This window comes from Erpetoichthys calabaricus, chromosome 1, assembly GCF_900747795.2.
Source record: "Erpetoichthys calabaricus chromosome 1, fErpCal1.3, whole genome shotgun sequence".
Classification (NCBI taxonomy): domain Eukaryota; kingdom Metazoa; phylum Chordata; class Cladistia; order Polypteriformes; family Polypteridae; genus Erpetoichthys; species Erpetoichthys calabaricus.
Window position 1 is genome coordinate 125,522,979 of NC_041394.2, and position 21,355 is coordinate 125,544,333.

At 38.4% G+C, this 21,355-nt stretch overlaps 1 protein-coding gene across 1 annotated transcript in view; it reads right to left on the minus strand.

Annotated features, from left to right (window-relative positions):
* Window positions 1-6,068: 6,068 nt before the first annotated feature.
* Window positions 6,069-21,355, minus strand: part of LOC114655151 (scavenger receptor cysteine-rich type 1 protein M130-like) — a 134,612-nt gene continuing 119,325 nt past the window's right edge. The window contains exons 6-8 of the mRNA XM_028806015.2: window positions 20,464-20,654; window positions 19,128-19,414; window positions 6,069-11,156 (exon numbers count right to left, since the gene is read on the minus strand). Coding sequence (XP_028661848.1) covers window positions 10,909-11,156; window positions 19,128-19,414; window positions 20,464-20,654 — 726 coding nt within the window. The 3' untranslated portion in view covers window positions 6,069-10,908. The remainder of the gene's footprint in view (window positions 11,157-19,127; window positions 19,415-20,463; window positions 20,655-21,355) is intronic.

Below are 21,355 nucleotides of genomic sequence, written 5' to 3' on the forward strand. Positions count from 1 at the left end.
GGTTGCAAAGCTGAAACTGAAAGGAATTGATGGAAGGGCACCACCAGGTGTGGAGCCTGTGGCTTAATTTGACTCAACACAGGAAACCTCACCCGGCCCGAACGTGGCTCACAAGTGCATGTGAACTGTGGCGTATGGTTGCAAAGCTGAAACTTAAAGGAACTGACAGAAGGGCACCACCAGGTGTGGAGCCTTTGGCTTAATTGGACACAACACGGGGAACCTCACCCGGCCCGAACGTGGCTCACAGGTGCATGCGACTGAGGCAATGTGTGGAAAATGAACAGTCAACGTGACTCACAAGTGCATGTGGACTGTACACAGATGAAAACAATTCAGGTGAGGAGGAGTTGGGGGCGGACACATGAGCAGGCAGTGCGTACTGAACGATGACTTAGAGATGACTTAAGATATTGGCAGACTAGAATGGCGGGGGCGGAATGGGCATCAGACGATCGAACTTGCCTATCTAGAGGATGTAAATGTCCTAACACGGGTTCCGTAGGTGAACCTGCGGAAGGATCATTACCAGTTGTGCCGACCCGTCGTTGAACGGTTAGGACCCAAAACCTCTTGAGCCCGCTGCCCTGCCCTCTCTCCAGAGTTCCATCTTTGCATTCACTTACAGTCGTATCCTCAAACCCACCCCATTTGGACAACTGTGTCTTTCAGGAAGTGTTCACCCATCAATACATAATTATGCGGCGTATGCTACGCGATGGGTTGGCTAGTTTCAGTGATTTCACAAGTGCCCAGCAACCTGCACAGTGCAAAAAATAAATGCAAAGTCAAATTTGATATTGAAAGGCACTAGTTAAGAGGTATATGGCAATTCTTGCAGCCTTCTACACCTGCAATGGAGGATTCTGTATATGCTACAGCAATTACTCAGTTGTTTTACAAACATGTGTTTTATTAAGGGATGGCATAGCAAAACCCATGGTTAAAAACATTCTCAAAAAATCTTGAGGAATATTAAAAAAAAAAGGCACATGGAAGACAATAGTAAAAAGGGAAGAAGAAGATTCCACTAACTGAAGAGCCCGGAGTTATCTATTTGACTTCAGCTTTAAGCATAATTGTAGTGAGACTCTCAACTTCAAGGATTCTTATGAGTAAGGAAAATACTGGGAGAAGCAAATGCATGACTTGAATAGTAGTAGGAGACAGGCAAAAGTCTGTTTTAAAAGTTTTATATTAATAAAATGGTAAAAAAATATTAATAATATGGCAGCATGGTGATGCAGTGGGTAGCGTTGCTGCCTCGCAGATAGGAGACCTGGTTTCGCTTTCCAGGTCCTCTCTGCGTGGAGTTTGCATGTTCTCCCCGTGTTTGCGTGGGTTTCCTCCCACAGTCCAAAGACATGCAGGTTAGGTGAATTGCCGATTCTAAATTGTCCCTAGTGTGTGCTTGGTGTATGGGTGTGTGTCTGTGTGTGTGTGTGCCCTACGGTGGGCTGGCGCCCTGCCCGGGGTTTGCTTCCTGCCTTGCGCCCTGTATTGGCTGGGATTGGCTCCAGCAGACCCCCCGTGACCCTGTAGTTAGGATATAGCGGGTTGGATAGTGGATGGATGTTAATAATACATTATTCAAGATAAAATACTACAATATACATTGAACAACATGTAATTACTACAAGTAGGTGTGATACAAGAATAAGTACTACTGTATATCAAGTCTGAAACCACGCTTCTTTGTTTTGGAGCTTGCAAAAATGCATCTGCCCACTTTCAGGCCAATTTCACCTAATTCTGGGTATGGAGGAATACTAGAAAAAGTACTGTATGCTGTAGAATACAGCAGACCTGGAAGTAGGAAAAGATTAACAAAATGCATCTCCAAAGCTGCCTATCGATCACCTAAAAAACAAAATTCCAACTTTAGTGATGTATGTAGATTGAGTTGAAAATTGCTCCTTGTGAATAAAACTCATTCAACCTGAAGAAGGTTTAACAAACATGCAACTCAGCATGAGTAGAAACTGCAGAGCCCAGATGGCAAAGTTGTCTATAACAATTTGACGGCTGTTATTTAATCAGTTGCTTTTTTACCTGCTTGTTTATTTAGCTCAGGTTTCTTAGAAATGTATTGCAAGTAAGCATTTTGGATCAAAGTCCTAAATAGACACCACAGCTAACAAAAATAATATTAAAAAATAACTAAGTTACATTAATCACACTAAATCAAAGCTTGTTTTTTGTTATGGTAGACTTGAGGCAGAAGCACCAGCTCATAAAAACATATCCACTTACATACTGTATAAATGTCATGAATTTGAGGTTTTGTACTCAAAACTTGGATTAATTTTGTTATTTTTTACTGTGCCTTTATCTGTTTGTAGTTGGATTGTCACATTTATAGAATCCAGTGAAATTCTTCATTGTATTGGTGGCCAGCATACAACCTGTTCCCACTCTACAGCACCATTAGAACCAAATATTATGTGTTTATTTGTTGTGACACTGCACAGTATTAGGGTGCATGTATGGATGTGTGATGTCACGCTGTCTGTCTTTAAAAGATCAATATACATTTCATGTAGTCTACAGTCCAAGCTATGGCTATGGTTATAGTTATGGATATTGTTAATCTATTTAAATGCATTTGTGAGGCCACATCTGTGTATAATGTTACATGTGACGCCATCATAACATTATTTTGGTACTGTTTTGAGCATTCTAAGACTTGATTTTATGGCTGTGGCCATTTGTTTAGAACAATGGCATTGTTGCTGTACTGCCAAGATGGATTAGAGGTAGACCACAAGGGGTATTAATGACAGGTCAGAAGAGAGAAATGAAGCCAAGAATGTGCTAAAATCAAAATTAGACAAATCAGTCCTATCTTTTGTCTAAACCAGAGCACAAACCAAAATTATACTCACAAGGTGCTGTCATTAAATTGACATTAAAATAGCCTTGATTTGAAACTGTAAATGCTTAGAAAATTACTTAGTAATGGGTGAAAATTGCCTCCCATTGGCAACTTATAAACCATCACTTTAATAATGATAGGCAATGCATTGTGGCAACAGGAACACAAAATGGCGGGATCCATAATAATGGTGGGAAATTATTTCCAAAATTAACAAAAATAATTTTCGTAATGACATAGCAATAATTCACAACAAAATAAAAGACACATTCAGAATAACGTTGGGATGCCATCTGGTTGACATTATTTAAAATGGCACTGTGGTAACTAGAAAACTGAGCCTCCGGATAAAAACTCTTAAAATGACGAAGAAGACAAACTTTTGGTTAGGAATTTAGTGAAAGTAGGGTTACTAACAATGTTTAGGACGCTTTGCACTCTTTTTTTTTAAAAGTTTTTCTTCATGTTTCTGAATTATGAGTTTCCAGTATTTAAACCCATGTCTGTTTTCTTCTTTTTTTTGATCAATTTTAAAATTTCATTTCTAATATAAATTTGAACCCCCACCCACCGGTGCCAACCCCACCCCACCCCAGTGCTATATAAAATAGAGAATAGAGTAAAAACTAAATTTAATAAAACATTCAGGTCACTGAAGTCCCAGAGGACCACATGTCTGGATGATCAAAAGAAAACTGATTACATTTATATCAAACTGAATCATGGGCTTGTTGTCATCCATGACTTAATCATGGAAATATTGTCTTTCCATTTACTGATAGTTAGAGCCTGTACACCATTGATCTGTGCAGCTGACACTTCTAACAAAACAAGGTTGTAAAATGAGGACTTCCATACAGAGAAAGTAAAAAAAGTCAGGGTACTTCCTTTGGGAAACTATAAGAACGTTGCCTGCTATTGTAGCTATTGAAATAATGAGCTGGTGAAGAACAAAGAGAGAAAGGAGTAGAGTAATAGGAGAGCACAGAATAGAGACAGCATTCCAGTGTGGAATGGAGCCCTGGTGCTTTTCTTCCTTGTTCCAAACACGCTGAACATAATTTACTGTATAAGAGGAATATATAGATAGATAGATAGATAGATAGATAGATAGATAGATAGATAGATAGATAGATAGATAGATAGATAGATAGATAGATAGATAGATAGATAGATAGATAGATAGATAGATAGATAGATAGATAGATAGATACTTTATTAATCCCAATGGGAAATTCACATTCTCCAGCAGCAGCATACTGATACAATAAATAATATTAAATTAAAGAAAGATAATAATGCAGGTGAAAAACAGACAATAACTTTGTATAATGTTAAATGTTAACGTTTACCCCCCCCCCCCCACCCCCGGGTGGAATTGAAGAGTCGCATAGTTTGGGTGAGGAACGATCTCCTCAATCTGTCAGTGAAGCAGGACAGTGACAGCAGTCTGTCGCTGAAGCTGCTCTTCTGTCTGGAGATGATACTATTTAGTGGATGCAGTGGATTCTCCATAATTGATAGGAGCCTGCTGAACTCCCGTCGCTCTGTTACAGATGTTAGACTGTCCAGCTCCATGCCAACAATAGAGCCTGCCTTCCTCACCAGTTTGTCCAGGCGTGAGGCGTCTTTCCTCTTAATGCTGCCTCCCCAGCACACCACCGCGTAGAAGAGGGCGCTCGCCACAACTGTCTGATAGAACATCTGCAGCATCTTATTGCAGATGTTGAAGGACGCCAGCCTTCTAAGGAAGTATAGTCGGCTCTGTCCTTTCTTGCACAGCGCATCAGTATTGGCAGTCCAGTCTAATTATATATATTATATATATAATATATTAATCTAATCCCTTTCTTGTTTAAACCTGATAAATAGTCATTGCTGAAGAGTGAGTGGAGTCAAGGTTTGTTTCAATAAGCACTCAGGATGGAGCAATGCTTGTTTTTTGAGTAATATTCTGTTTTCTTGTACTTAACCTGTTACCTTCAGGCACACAACCCTTTCTTCATGGACACCATAATATACATGAAGTGATCTGAAGCAGGACAGATAAAGTAGCAGCCTTTTTATTTCAATTAATTTGAGGTGATATGAGGAGGTTCTGAGACTTGCCCTATGCAACCAAAAAAAAAAAAACAAAACAAATTTTTGGCTTTACTAATAAAACAAACTCAACTGAGGACTGAATACAAGGAAAACAAACAAAAAAAACCAGAAGCAAAACAACAACCCTACATCCTCTTTGGAGCCCACAAAAATGACTGTCATTTCGTCTCTAAGATGGAATAGTAACAATGTTCATGAGAAGACATCAGGCTTGTTCAGTGTGATAAGTAAAAACAGCTTGTAATTTAATGGTACATCCGATATTTGTCCTTTATTGCTGCACAATTTCATCTGCAGTTCTCATTTGTCCGGGATTGAATCTGAGCATCCTTATTGCGTTTCTGAGTTGAGTCGTGTTCTGACTTTTTCCGGTTGCACAGTCCCTCAACTTATCGTTATTAAGTGCAATGCAACATAATACAATATTATTAATATCTGCAAGGCGAATTAATTTGAAACTATGGCAGAATGCTTCATAAAAGGATTATACTGTACATGAAAACAAAAATGATCAATAGTGCAAATATTATTAAAGATGTAGGCTAGTCCTAAACAGCAAGGATTGATGAAGATTTGAGTGGGTATGTAGGTCTCCTTACCTTAGCCTTCTTGGCTAACTAGGCTCCTTTCAGTTTATATCTGACTCTGCCATTGTGTAGTCAGGGTTGAGAATTTTCACTTTAGTTTTCATCTCCCTATTTGAATAAACTTTTAAATTTATGGAATTCACTTTTCTGGTCGATATGGTTAAATATTTCATGAAAATAACCCATGTTTCCATGTTTGCTCACCAGCTCTACAATTTATTCACCTTGCCATTGCAGATGTGTGTGAGTAATCTGCGTTTCACCTTCACGCCAGAACTATAAAGAGATCTATTCAATTCATGAACAATAAAGTTCACAAACTGACAAATGTATACATTAAATAATGTTCAGTTTCTCTATTTGTCATCTGTATGTGGTGATAAGACTGCTTTGCAACACATAACCCAAACACACTTGCTTCAATAAACCAAATAATATAATTTATTCATAAGATAAGGATAATAGAAGATGGATATATGCAAGCATAAATAGATACATACATATATATATATATATATACATATATACACATACATAAATGAAGGACAATAAAAAACAACATAAAACATAGATTTACACCAGCTTAGTTTGAACTTTTTCTTTCTTATAGTAAAAGGCACATAACTTATTCATTCTGATCTTTCTATTAATGTGGTCAAAATGGATAAGTTCTTTATCTAGTTATTAAGTTTTTAGTGTCTTCACCATGATGGTGGCATTAATTTGCTCAGAGCCAGTCTACACTGGTTTACCATGCACAGTTTCTTCATGTGTGTGTGTGTGAAGCTGCTTTGAACTTTCTTATTAAATTTAGGAAGAGAAACTTATAACAGCAAAAAGCTTATCCTTCAAAATGCATAGTACTTTTCAGTTACAGTAATACCAATAACAATAACACATTACCTGGCCTTATCCTAACTACTACTATGGAATCAAAGTAGGTGTACTTATGGTTTGGTGCTTGTTGACTCCGAGTGCAGGGGATGCTTTGCTTCTATCCTTCTGTGTTGACATTCTCCAGTACATGTCAAAAGATCTTCAGTGCAATTTTTTTATTCTTTGTTCAGACGCTCTTCTTCACCTTGGTAACACCTTCTGTTTGCAGTTGGTACTGCAGTTTTTTCAGAGGTTTCAGACACTGTGGGCCTCTTTTGTTAGCAAACAATTTACATCTACTGTGTAGTTTGTGATCAGTGATTCAGCAAGATGGACATATAGCTTTATGTAGGTCTCTCTTTTGTTTGTGTACTTTGCTTTACTCTAGCAAAGTTTGGACCTGTGGTACCCTTGTCCTACTCCAATACAGACTTTCTTCCATTTTTCCAATGAGGTACCAGGTTGTCCTTAGGATTAAAAGGGATACAGTAATCCCTTGCTATATCGCGCTTCGGCTTTCACGGCTTCACTCTATCGCGGATTTTATATGTAAGTATATCTAAATATATAACGCGGATTTTTTGCTGCTTTGCGGGTTTCTGCGGACAATGGGTCTTTTTACTTCTGGTACATGCTTCCTCAGTTGGTTTGCCCAGTTGATTTCATACAAGGGACGCTATTGGCGGATGACTGAGAAGCTACCCAATCAGAGCATACAGTTAAGTTCCTGTGTGCTGATTGGCTCAGCGACGGAGTGCTGCATTAACCAGGAAGTCTCATCTCACTCATTCAGCATTAACGTGCTCCTGCTACTGCTTCAGGGGCCGTGTCCAAGCACCAACAGAAGATGCAAATGATTGCAGAAAAGGTAAAAGTTTTGGATATGTTGAAGGAAGGGAACAGCTACACCGCTGCAGGACACCATTGCAGCATCAGTGAGTCCACGATTCTTTTTATTTAAAAAGGAGGAAAAGCATATAAGATCTACAGCCGCAGTGTCCTTTAAGCAGGGCACAAAACGAGCTGCAAGTGCACGTAATAAGGCAGTAGTCTGGATGGAATCTGCTTTAGGGATTTGGATTGAAGAGTGATGGAAGGAGAACAACGGCGGTGCTACACAATCGCCTGAAGAGGCTCCTTTAGAAGAGCTGTAACGCTATCCTTTGTTGTGCAGTAAAATTAAACTCATTGTTGGTGAGTAACCATAATTAATTATCTACGTACAGTACTTATTACATGTACATAGTTTAGTGTCACTGTACACACATTTTACTGTATACAATTTTTCTTGCATTGTACGTATTTATTGCTGGTGGCCTGTCTGTCGTAATGGCTGTAACATATGTGATATCGGAGACGCTCGATATCTTTAAAATAATATTTAGGTTTTACTGTATATAAACTGTGTTTACATACATAATTTCAACGAATCTTACCTAATATCTAAGAGAATACAAAGGGTTTATGCTGTATAATTGTGCAGGAAATGTTTATAATAGTGTGGGAGAGTTTATAAGGGCTTAAAATATATAAAAAGAACCATATGAATATATGGTTCCTACTTCACGGATTTTCACCTTTCGCAGGGGGTTCTGGAACGCAACCCCCGCGATGGAGGAGGGATTACTGTATTTGCATCTTTTGTTGTGGTCATGCTCTAGTCAACAGGGGTTCTGCTATATGGAGCAGAAATTATGGTCAGGCTGAAAGCAAGCAGAGTATATAGAGAAAGAACAGATCTAACATTGGCAAAGGATTATAAAGGAAGGAGTTCATGTTCTGCCGTTAGTATCTTGGATGCACAAAAGCCCAACCTTTTGGCTGATGATTGGTGCAATGTTTTCACCACCCACGTTGCCAGTCGTTGACTTACCAGCTCTATGTTCACTGGCCAAGTGTTTAAATGGTGCATCGCGGAGACATCTCTGGGTGTCACTTTGTCTATGACTGATCAGTCTTATCAGATGAGACTTAAAAAAGTGCATGCCAAACACCGCCTGTGTGGAGAACCAAAATTTGAACTGAAGTTAAGAGTGCCTGGCAGCTGCCTTTACAGCTAAGGACTTTGTACCAAAGCAAAACAAAATGCTCAAAATGTCAGCTCTAGAAGAAACACTACACAAATTCTTTGGAGGAATAAACTGGTTTGTATTTTACATAAAATGATTCAAGTGTCAGGCACATGCTTTGGGGCTATTTTCTCCCATCCACATTTTCACCTGCCCTTCTCTTTCACTTTCAATTTAACCTCCAGTTCTCTCTCTTTCTCCCATTCTTTCTTTTTGTCTTCTCCTTCTGCCCCTGCCCTAGTTCCTTTCATGCTTGATTTCAGCACAGATGCTGCAATCGCAAACCCTGGAGTGTTAACAAGTAAACTGGCAGGACCATGCACATCTATATGTGAATGCATGGCTATCCAACTGTCCCATCATCACTCTGGAGACACTTGTGTGTGTTTCCATGAGTACCTGCTACCACCTGGAGCCTGAGCACAATGTTTGTATTTATTAAAATTTGCTCAGTGTCATGACCTAAAGGTATCTTACAACAGATATGTGGATTATACAGCATAAGTAACATGAAATTTGTTTAAAAGACATTTTCCATTTTTTTGCTGAGGTTCAGTGATGATCTTCATAGACACCCATTGTATCAGAAAGTTTGATGTCTGAGTTCTCCATGAATACAAGATGTTACATTTTTTTCTCATTCATTGCTCCAAACTACATGGGATAAGTAGCATTTAAAATAAATATGTAAATTCTGGCCATAAACTAACCTAGACAGGCTGCTAGTCCATCACATAGCCCACTGATACACATTTTATTAGTTTATATTTTGAATATGTACAATATGCGATTACTTCACATTTTTATACATTCATTTTTTATCAATGACTGATGACTTCCTAAATTGCACAGCTCATAAGCACAATTTCTTACATATTTCTGGTTTTTGTTTCTATGAAAAATGCTGGTAAAGGGGGTCTATCCACACCCAAAGTATTGCTGATGAGATTCAAATATATGTTAATGTTCTTTTTAGCTTATAATACACATTGTACTAGTAAATAAAAGTTGAGCTAAAACCAAGGAAAGAAAGGAACAAAAAAAAATTAAGTTATCCTCCACAGGCAACTGCTTTGTCTGTCCTGAGTGATGGTTCAATAATATGTCCACCTTCCAAGTACTACTGTATTTCAAAATAATTTACCTATCTCATCTCTGTGACTTTGACCATAGACAGCTTTCATGCCATTCCAGGAATCACTTTTGGGTCCAAGTCTCAGATTCACTTCAGAGTTTAGGGTCAGCCTAATTAGTCGTCACACACATACTGACTGAATTCCCTACCTATAAAAGATAGTGGAGTATTGCTTCTGACATCTTTATATTAAAGTCTATTTATCATAAAGGCAAAAATTGATATTTCAATTAGGGGCATCATAAAATAAGATTGTGAAAGGACATTTACTTTGTTTCCTAACATTTGATTTTTGCTTAGAGTTTTATTGCCTGTCTTAAACCTTGTTACTGCCCGGCCCAGCTTTTCAGGCATTTTCCATTTCTTTAGAATACAGGAAGCTGAAAGGCACTTCCAAGAAGACTTTAGCACAGGGACTTCTTCCTTGTTTCTTCATCTTCACCTGTCTAGCCTGTTGCTTTATTTCCTGATGTAACCACCTTGTTTTGATCTTGTATGATTATAGCAATACTCAACCAAGCACTGTGAAAGTGCTTCTCCAAAAAGACTATTTACTAGAGACCTACTAGAGCCAGGTGAATTCAATGGCAATGCATTATTCATAGATATTAAATAATGTATATTTGCTTTCATTGTCTATACAGTATCCCCAAAGCTTGCTGAAAATACTTTGTGAGAGTTTTCCTTAAAACATTGTCATATATGTAGATTTACTGATTTGACAATTGAGGTAGTGAGTAATAATTTAAGTCATGACCCAGTCCAAAGAATGATATGTATTTACTTCAGCATTAATTCATTTTTTTTACATTTAACATTTCCAAAAATAAATAGCCGATAGAAGATGGGCAGCGTAGACTTTGAGTTCTGTTAGTTAAATGCTACACTGACGATTCCTAAACTGTTCTGAGTCAGTATTTCTGGCACAATGTTTCTTAATAGGATGTAATCTAACACAAATATTTTATGTGTGTTAAAAAGAAAAAGATAAAAAATAATACAGCTGATTATGTTTTTCTTGTTTTGTACATATTTTCATACTCCTTCTACAAGGTTGTTGATTTCAAAATTAGTTTTAAAATAATGTCTGATAAATATATTTTTCAAGGCAGACTGCTAAGGTCTTCAATGATAAGTGGAGTATCTAGACACAATATTCAAGAAGTATCAGGCAGGCTTAGTAATGATGGCAGCCCTTTTCCCCATTGCAAAGATTCGACTTACTCTTATCTCCATTATCTCACACAAGATGCTAAAGCCAACCTACTGCCTCTCTTCTGAGGGTTCTGATTTCTTTGCAAGAAGTTCTTCTTCCTCATTGTCCAAATCTGCTGGCACATGGACAATAACTGGTCTGGACAGGACTTTGAGTGCTTCCAAATAGCTGGGAGGTGGGGTTTGTGTGTTGTCCAGAGGCTTGGAAATGACTTTGAGAGCATTCATGTAACTTGGAGGGGGGGTGATTGAATTGTTCAGCTGAAATCCATGTGGTGCAAGAAGGGCATTGATATCTGGGGAAATAAAAAAGAAAAAGAACAAGCTTATAAATTATTAAGTTTTCAAAACATAAGCATTTGAGAAAATAAAGTGAAACTGTAGTATTGCAGCATATTTTTGATGTACTCTGAACGTACAATAGCATTGCACTTTTCAACAGCATCACAATTACACAGCCTTCAAAGAGAAGATTTGTTGCTTGTTTCACACCAGTATTTATGAAAAACAATCTTAAGAACAGGAAAATACAGTGAATCATGATTATTGGAACAGGCAATTAAGAACTGAAAACATAAACTCAAGGATGTAGCTGAGCATAAAAACAACCTTCAATTCTCTGATGCATTTTATGATTTCTTTATAAACAATACAAGGGCCTGTCATCACAGCAACCTCTACTTTTAGGGGACTCTCTCAAAGCAACAAAATTGAAGTTTTTTTGTTAAAAATAAAGAAGGTAAAAAGAACAAATAAATGATAAAAAAGAAACAATAATGGAGAAGAACTTTGACACTAATATTTTTCGCCAAACATTCTGCTATGATTCTATGATGACACAGTAATGTAAATAAACTGCTCAAAAAATTAAAGGAACACTTTGAAAACACATTAGATCTCAACTGGAAAAAAATCATGTTAGACATCATTACTGATATGGACTGGGTAATATGTTAGGAACAAAAGGATGCCACATTGTTTGATAGAAATAAGAATTATCTACCTGCAGAGGGCTGAATTCAAAGACACCCCGAAAATCAATGTGAAAAAATGATGCGTCAGGCCAGTCAATTTTGCCGAAATTTCATTGCAGCAACTCAAAATTGTACTCAGTAGTTTGCATTGCCCCCATGTGCTTGTATGCATGCCTGACAATGTCGGGGCATACTCCTAATGATATGAAAGATGGTGTTCTGGGGATCTCCTCCCAGATCTGGACCAGGGCATCATTGAGCTCCTGGACAGTCTGAGGTGTAACCTGGCGGCGTCAGATGGACTGAAACATAATGTCCCAGAGGTGTTCTATTGGATTTAGGTCAGGCGAGCGTGGGGCCCAGTCAATGGTATCAATTCCTTCATCCTCCAGAAACTGCCTGCATACTCTTGCCACATGAGGCCAGGCATTGTCGTGCACCAGGAGGAACCCAGGGCCCACTGCACCAGCATAGGGTCTGACAATGGGTCCAAGGATTTCATCCTGATACCTAATGGCAGTCAAGGTGCCGCTGCCTAGTTTGTAGAGGTCTGTGTTTCTCTCCATGGATATACCTCCCCAGACCATCACTGACCCACCACCAAACCGGTCATGCTGAACGATGTTACAGGCAGCATAATGTTCTCCACGGCTTCTCCAGACCCTTTCACGTCTGTCAAATGTGCTCAGGGTGAACCTGCTCTCATCTGTGAAAAGCACAGGGTGCCAGTGGTGGACCTGCCAATTCTGGTGTTATTTAGCAAATGCCAATCAAGCTCCACGGTGCTAGGGGCCCACCAGAGGACATCAGGCCCTCAGGTTACCCTCATGAAGTCTGTTTCTGATTGTTTGGCCAGAGACATTCACACCAGTTGCCTGCTGGAGGTCATTTTGTAGGGCTCTGGCAGTGCTCCTCCTGTTCCTCCTTGCCCACAGGACCAGATACCAGTCCTGCTGACGGGTTAAGGACCTTCTACGGCCCCATCCAGCTCTCCAAGAGTAACTGCCTGTCTCCTGGAATCTCCTCCATGCCCTTTAGACTGTGCTGGGTGACACAGCAAACCGTCTGGCAATGGCACGTATTGATGTGTCATCCTGGAGAAGTTGGACTACCTGTGCAACCTCTGTAGGGTCCAGGTATCGCCTCATGCTACCAAAAGTGACACTGACCATAACCAAATGCAAAACTAGTGAAAAAACAACCAGAAAAGATGAGGAGGGAAAAATGTCAGTGGCCTCCACCTGTTTAAACCATTCCTGTTTTGGGGGTCGTCTCATTGTTGCCCCTCGTGCACCTGTTCTTAATTTCATTAACACCAAAGCAGCTGAAACTGATTATCAACCCCCTCTGCTACTTAACTGACCAGATCAATATCCCAGAAGTTTCATTGAGTTGATGCTATACTATATAAAAGTGCATAAATAAAAGGCTCAGACAAATCAAGTATTTGGTTAACTTTTACTCTACCTTGGCAATTAAATCAAATCATCCCATTTGCTTCTTTATCATTCAAATATGAATAACATAAGATTTTATAAGGATTTCAATGATATTATTTAAGTTCCCCTTTACTGAAAATGACACTGAGCACTTTACAATTAAGGAGCTAAATAATTATGGCATGGGCTTTTTTTGACCTGTAAGTTGGACTGGATAAAAGAAGTGCATCAGCAGAGCAGAAAGTTGTGCTTAGCTCAAAAGGATCAATTAAATCCACTAACTAGGTCAGTAAACTACCATTTAAAGCTTTAAAAGTCAGCATTAAGATTTTGTATTGTATCCATTGATTAGTAAAGAGCCAAAGCAAATGACTTTTGTTTTTTATTGGAGGCCCCATGGGAAGTACAGTGGTGCAGCGGTAGTGCTGCTGCCTCACAGTACAGAGGCCAATGTTTGTGTCCTGTGTCCTCCCTGCGTGGAGTTTGCATGTTCTCCCTGTGTTTGTGTGGGTTTTCTCTGGGAGTTCCAGTTTCCTTCCACAGTCCAAAGACATGCAGATTAGGTGGATTAATGATACTAAATTGGCCATAGCGTTAGGTTGGGGAGTTTGTGCATTCACCCTTCCACCAACTGGCACCACGTCCAGGGTTTGTTCCAAGTGTCTGCAGATGCTGCTATATAAAAGTCTGCACTGCCTCACATCACCTACTTCATTCTCATTATCTGTTTGTGGTAAGACAGAGTTGTTAGTAATCAACATGGAGGGAGTGATCTGAATGCAGAATCGGTACTGTCTAACTGCTCATAAAATGTATCTGTCAGAGCAGTAAGGACAGGCTGATTGCCATAGATACTACTAGATGGCTTATACAGTGTAAATTAGTCAATTAGATTATGGACAGCAGTATTTCTATCAGTCCAGTACTCCTCAACTATTTCCATGCACTGTCCTTCCCAAAAAGAATTAATCCAATGTTTGGTCTTCAACAGTCACTTTTCAGATTTTTTCATTATTGTCCACACTACATTCTTTTGTGTACCTTGTTTACTTCATTCTTTAATCTTCTAGTGATGTCTGAATGTTCACTCACTGAATATTCTATCAATGAGGACTGGAAAGATATAATTGCATTTAATTTAAATGTAGGTATTCTATAGATTCTATTATAAGGAGCATCAGGAATATATGATCACTGAGCATTTGTTTCTGTTTCTTGTAGCAGGAACTATTCATAATTATTATGTGGTGCCATGTTGAGTACCAAGAGGATAAATAAGCTCAGCAAGCCTGTTGTCTCACATGAATGCATTTGTAAATGGACAAAATAGCACAGTTGTTAAAGACCCTTTTTTACCTTCTTTACATTTTTCAGCCTGTGGTGGGCTGGCGCCCTGCCCAGGGTTTGTTTCCTGCCTTGCACCCTGTGTTGGCTGGGATTGGCTCCAGCAGACCCCCGTGACCCTGTAGTTAGGATATAGCGGGTTGGATAATGGATGGATGGACATTTTCCAGCATTTTTTTTCACATTTAAAATATGGTTAAATGTATGTGGTTTTTGCCCGGTTAAAAGAGTGTAAATCAGGAGTCCATAAACACCACACAAAAATAAAATGTTTCTTGTTAAAGCTTTCAGAAATATTATTTTGCATGCATTTTGTTTTATACTACAAAATTCTGGTTTCCATCATCTGCATAATTTACTTGTTATTGTGTGTTGTGCCCATTTAAAGATATCTTTATAGAACCAAAGTCATGTGTCAGACATGTACCATCACTGCTCAGTTGCACATTGGTCATCAAAATATCAAAAATAATCATAGTCACTTATTTAATCCTGATTTGATGTACAGTACATGAATAGATTAGACCCTCTGAAGGTTTTCCTGGTTGAAATGAGGTTTCCAGGTGCAAGATCTCCACTAGGATGGCACAGTGTGATGGTAAAGCCTATATGTACAGGATTATAGGAGCTAGACATGCCAGCATGGATGGAAAAGAGATACATATTTAAAAAGCAGTGTAACAAGTAAAAGAGAGTAACATAGGGAAGCGGCCTGGATAGAGACACAATGTTAAGTCAGGGCACTAGGAGGCAGGTGACCCAAGAGGTCTACGGATGCCTGACTCTTCATTAAACATTAAGGCCAAGGATGTAGAGCAAAAGATCTATGTATAAATTGTGAATGAAGGGGACAGTACTGTCTTTTTAAAAGAGTGGAAAGTATGGAGGCTGCCTATGGGACAAGGGCAACTGAGGGCTTAAAAGCTCAGGAACACTGGAAGATACTAGAGGAAACTCTAGCCTAATTCTCAAGATCATAAGCAGGATGATCACAGACGTGATTCTGGGGCCAGTTTAAAATTATGGATATGGGAATAAAATTAATAAAATTAAATTAAGGACATAGTGAGTTACATTATGGAATGAAATATAAATTGCTCATTGGAATCCTGTCTTTAAATGAGCAGTCTCATTTGTTTGCAAGTAAAAATAAATGAGTTTAATGAGGTATACTCTAATAATAATCACTTGTCATATTTTGTAAAGCTGCATGGCCCACAGAGAAAGGTACCCACTACTTTCAAATAATCTAGCAACCTGGGAGCTACCACATCATAAAAACCAAACACAAAAGTACAGTTGTTATTGACATACCTGTACAGGCTACTTTTTGTAACAATACTTACTGGACTTTAAAGGCATTAAAACTTATTGAATGTATAAAAAATAAATAATTAAATAATGAAAGATATTACTCCAGGATCACAGAAGCAGTATAAGATCAGATCCTGTATGCAGCGTCTGTCTTCACTGACACAAAACTGATCTCCATATTACCACTAAGCAGAAGAGTTGCACACTTCTATTAATTCAAAGATAATCCAAGTTACCACATTTGGTTTTGTTCTTTCTAACCTTTCTGTTATATACGGTACCCATAATTTTTTACAAAATGGAATTAATGTTTTAGAATGAAAAGGATTCTACACTTTGATGACTTCAAATACTGTATTTTTACAGAAACATTCAGTATAAATAAACTGTATTTTAGTTTAATGCCACTAGATGTCTCTAAAGCAAAGCTTTTAAAATAATGAAGGTACAATGTAATGAATTCAGGATCAAACAAAGCCATGCTTTCTTAATCATTTAATAAGTATGTTGTTTGGGAAATGTATTCTAAGAATATGTTAATATTTTAAGTACTGAGTAACACTTTGCATTATTAGTACTAGATGTATTTTCTTATATATGTTTTAAAATATTTGTACTTCTTTACTAGATACAGTAGATAGATAGATAGATAGATAGATAGATAGATAGATAGATAGATAGATAGATAGATAGATAGATAGATAGATAGATAGATAGATAGATAGATAGATCTACTTAGCAACCAACAATTAAATCAGTCCATTATAAAAAAACTTCTCAATAAGAATAGGTGGTAACAAAAATGTTTGTTCAACACAAAACATGTCTAGTTTACACACGTTGCACATTTTGTAAAATTCTGTAGCTATCACTACATGACTGAGCTCTTATATAAAAAATACAGTAAATTCAATACTGTAGAAAAAAATCAAAAGTGGCAATTTTTGTTTTGGCCTAAACATTACTACTCATTTGTCTCAATTTTTCTTACAAAATAAAGGTATTCATCTTACAGTTTTTCTAAACTGTCATGTGCATGCGCAAGGGGGACAGCTGAGGGGATCTAGTTACTGTAATTATACTGCTTCACCAGGCGTTGGTGCTGTGATTTTAATACCTCTTTACCCCTCTGCAGACTGGATGATTGACAGCTATGACATCACCGACCGACATCACTTCCGGTGTCTGTCCACCAGGACTTCCCCTTTCTGTCCAGAGGGTTGTAAACTGGAAGCTCTGCTGTTTTCACTTGGTCCATATTAACTCAAGTCTGAAAAGACCTTTTTCTCATTTATTTTTTTTTTTCTTGAACAATAATATACAGGGTGCTGGGATGAACGCCAACTCTTTTAATTTGTTGTGTCATTCTCTTCCAAAATATGGAAGCATGCCTGAAGTATAAAATAGTAATATTTTCATATATCAGCAGTTACAGTTCTAGCTTGACACAGGATTTAATTCACCAATAGAAGGGATTTTTTCCCATTATTTCTATGCATCTCTGCCATTTCTCTGCTTTAACTAAACACAAATTAAAATGCTAAAATCTAAATAACTTTAAATATATGCTACAGTCAGGGAAAACAATTACAATGAACAACATGCAAATAATTCTTTAAGATGAAAATTTCAGCTGACAATAAGTTTAAATTAAAGAAAGAGCATATCCTGATTAACATTGCTGAGTTGACATTGTTAGACAATGAATGTACTGTAACATCCTGTGTATCACATGTCATTGCAGATGATGTCAAAGTCATAATAAATAAAATTTAGCTAATGGATGAATAAGACACTGAGGCATTTGAACATTGGCTTCTTTTTTTAATGTTCTCTACAAACTGTTTTCAGTCACTTAAAGCTAGAGTATGTTTGCAATAAATTTGAACTATCACCATATACAAGCACAACTATCTAAATCCACTGCTGAAGTTAATTGATTTAAGTATAACACACAGTATGGAGACTATTGTCTTAGTCTGAGTGAGTTTTGTGACTCCCAAAGTACACATGAAAAAAGAGAGATGTTTGCACAACACAAGAAGCACAAGAACTCAATTAAATATATCAAATAGCATGTCTGGCTTTTAAAAAGTGGTGCTGGGACAATTCTGAGCTTTTAACAATCGTCTTTGATATCATGTATTAATACTGCATGAGTTGATTTGTATAATATACTGCAAAAGGAGCTGAACATTTCCTCAATCCACACAACAAGGGAATCACAATTTGAATAAAAATAGTAACTCTAATGTATAATTTAGTTCTACTCTGGTGAAATACTGCATACTATCACACAAAATCAAAAGTAAATATGTTGCATTAACACTAAAAAATTGACTTTAGCTCAGTTTTCCTCTTATGTTCTATTTGACATTTGTGTGCACATTTCAGATATATTTTTGTATGTGGTCAGTGGTTTAGTCTGCAGAAATCAAACTGCAAACAATCAATAACCATGAAGCAATCCTTAAATTGTGTGGCAAACGGCCGGGGGTGGTACCCAGCCGGGACGCCCAGAAGGACCGGAGGAGGGATTATGCCTTCTCCATACCACGAGGGGCGACCACCCTGGTGGCTTTGGGGACCATGGGAACAGAGCTTAGAAGCTCAACCCTATATGGGCCCGTGGTCACCGCCAGGGGGTGCCCTGATGCCTGAGGAGCCCTGGCTCGATGCCTGAGGAGCCCGGAAGTGCTGGGGGGAAGAAGACCAGGGACACCCAGAGTGCTTCCGGGTGCACAGCCGGCACTTCCACCACACCGGGGAGTGCCAGTAGGCACTCATTGGGAGGCCCCTGGACCATATCCGGGTGGTTATAAAAGGGGCCGCCTCCCTCCATTCGATGGCTGGAGTAGGGTGGAAGAGGACGGAGGAGAGGAAGTGGACCTGGACTTGAAGAGAGAAAAGGCATTTGGGGTGACTGGTGCTGCGGCACTGGGGTGTGTGCTGTTTATTTGTGATAAAATATGAATAAATGTGTGTTGGTTGTGGAACCATCGGTGTCTGCCTGTCTGTGTCCGGTCTGTTCCCCACAACTGTTATTGATAGTTACCAGGTGATGACATGGCCAATAAAACTTTCAATAGATAATGGGTAGACAGTTATACTAGATTTATAATAAAATATTTTTTAGCTTTATATTTCAATTTGGTATAGTAGAAAAATGATAAGATGTAACAAAGATCTGCCTCACCTGTTGGCTCTCTTAGAACTGGTGATCCCAATGTGCTTTGCTTGTCTTCTACAGGGTCCACCATGATTTGAAGCTCAGGTTGCCGTCTTCTTCTTTTATGGACAGGAGAGGTGTTGCCATTACAGCATCTCCATTGCTGATCCGCACTTTTGTACCTGGATGGATGTTGTCTTCCCATTATCCGATGACAGCACTTCAGTGACTCCATTGCTCGTACAAAGCAAAAGACTGTGATAATAATGGCAGCAACCATCAAGGCTAGCCATGTAAGCCAATTTTCTTTAGGTCTATTAATAAAATACATTAGTGAATTACTGCAAACAATGTATAAGTATAAATAAAACACCACAAATGTATTTCTGAGCAATAGGCAACCAGTGTACAGTTTCAATGTAATCAATATTAAAGTTATATTGAGAAAATTATGTGGAGCCATTTTTGGAGAAAAATATGTTTGATGAAAGTATAAATTGCTCTGTGCTACTATGGTTCTATATATTGTTAAATAACTTCAATCAAAAAAAGGTGACAAGTACATGTTTAAATATTTAAAGTTTCACTTGTTTACTGAATGGATTAAACATTTTGCAGTTTAAGGAATCAACTAATATACAATCTCCCCATGTCTGCGTGGGTTTCCTCCGGGTACTCCGGTTTCCACCACAGTCCAAAGACATGCAGGTTAGGTGCATTGGCGATTCTAAATTGTCCCTACTGTGTGCTTGGTGTGTGTGTGTGTGTGTGTTACTTGTGCATCCTGCCCGGGGTTTGTTTCCTGTCTTGTGCCCTGTGTTGCCTGGGATTGGCTCCAGCAGACCCCCGTGACCCTGTAGTTAGGATATAGTGGGTTGGATAATGGATGGATGGATGGACTAATATACAACAGAGAAACTAATTGCAAATATGAAGCAACTGTTACCTCTGCTGTTTCTTTTTTTGCATTTACTAAGAAACGCTTAGTGAGAAGGTATGTCAGTCATCTGATAACACTACTTTCTAAGTAAAAACATTGCCTTGCATCATATTAAATCTTACTCAACCACTATATATGGAGTTTGAACATCTGCAGAAAAAATAACCAGTACTTACCTTCAAAATGCTAAATAATATCAAATTTAAACAAACTTAAATTTAGTGGTCTATGTGCAGACTTCTAAATAAATATATAATAACCTGTGCTTTATGTGTTGTGAAGGACGGCTGGCAACCTTGCCCAGCCTGGGATTCCCTCAGCCGCGAAGGACAGCGGGAGACAGCATGTACAGGGCATTGTCTCCCCTGGATCACTAGGCAGCAGCCCCCTGGTTGCCATAGTGTATAACAGCAATGTACAAACCTTTCTGTATTACAGGTGAGGTAAACATTGTACGCTGGAGTACAGTTGTCATTCTCAATATATTGACAAACTGAAACAGAAGACTCATTTCCAATGCATTTAATCTTCTCAAAAGGTAGATGTTGAGATTGTCCTAAAGTTTGCTTTCTTTTAGTAGGTGTGATTGACACCCATTCAGCTTCACAACCAACCTAGAATGTGGAATAAAAGCCATTCATATAAATACTGCATTGCATTACTTATAAAACTTTGTCCATAATTTTAAAAGCAAATTAAAACAATACTGAAATAAAACATTTAAAACAGTACACACAGATCTGTACTTTTCAAGGCTACTATGAATTTAGAATGTATTCAGACACCCTCACATTCAATATTGTGTTGTAGATATAATTTTAAATTGATAAATTTGGCATTTTTGCCTTTCAATCTACACTTAAAAACCCATAGTGACAAAGTGAAAACATGCTTTCAGACTCGCTTGCAAATTTATTAAAAAACAAAAATTGATATCTCTTACTCGTACAAGTATTCAAACCCTTATGTTGGTACTTTGTAGAAGCCCCTTTGGCAGACATTACAGCTTCGAGTCTTCTTGGGTAAGTCTCTACAAGCTTTGCACACCTGGATCTGTGCAGTTTATCCCATTCTTCATGCCAGATCCTCTTAAGCTACATTCAATTGAATTGGAAGCATCTGTGACCTGCCATCGTCAGGTCTCCCTACACATGTTCAATGGGGTTTAAGTCTCGTCTTTAGTTAGGCCACTCAAGGACATTCAAAGACTTGTCCTGAAGCCATCCCAGCATGGTCTTGGCTGTATGATTCACTGCGCTGCTGCAAGGTGATTAGTATTTAGCAGCATTTATCCTTTCTTCAGTTCTGACCAGCC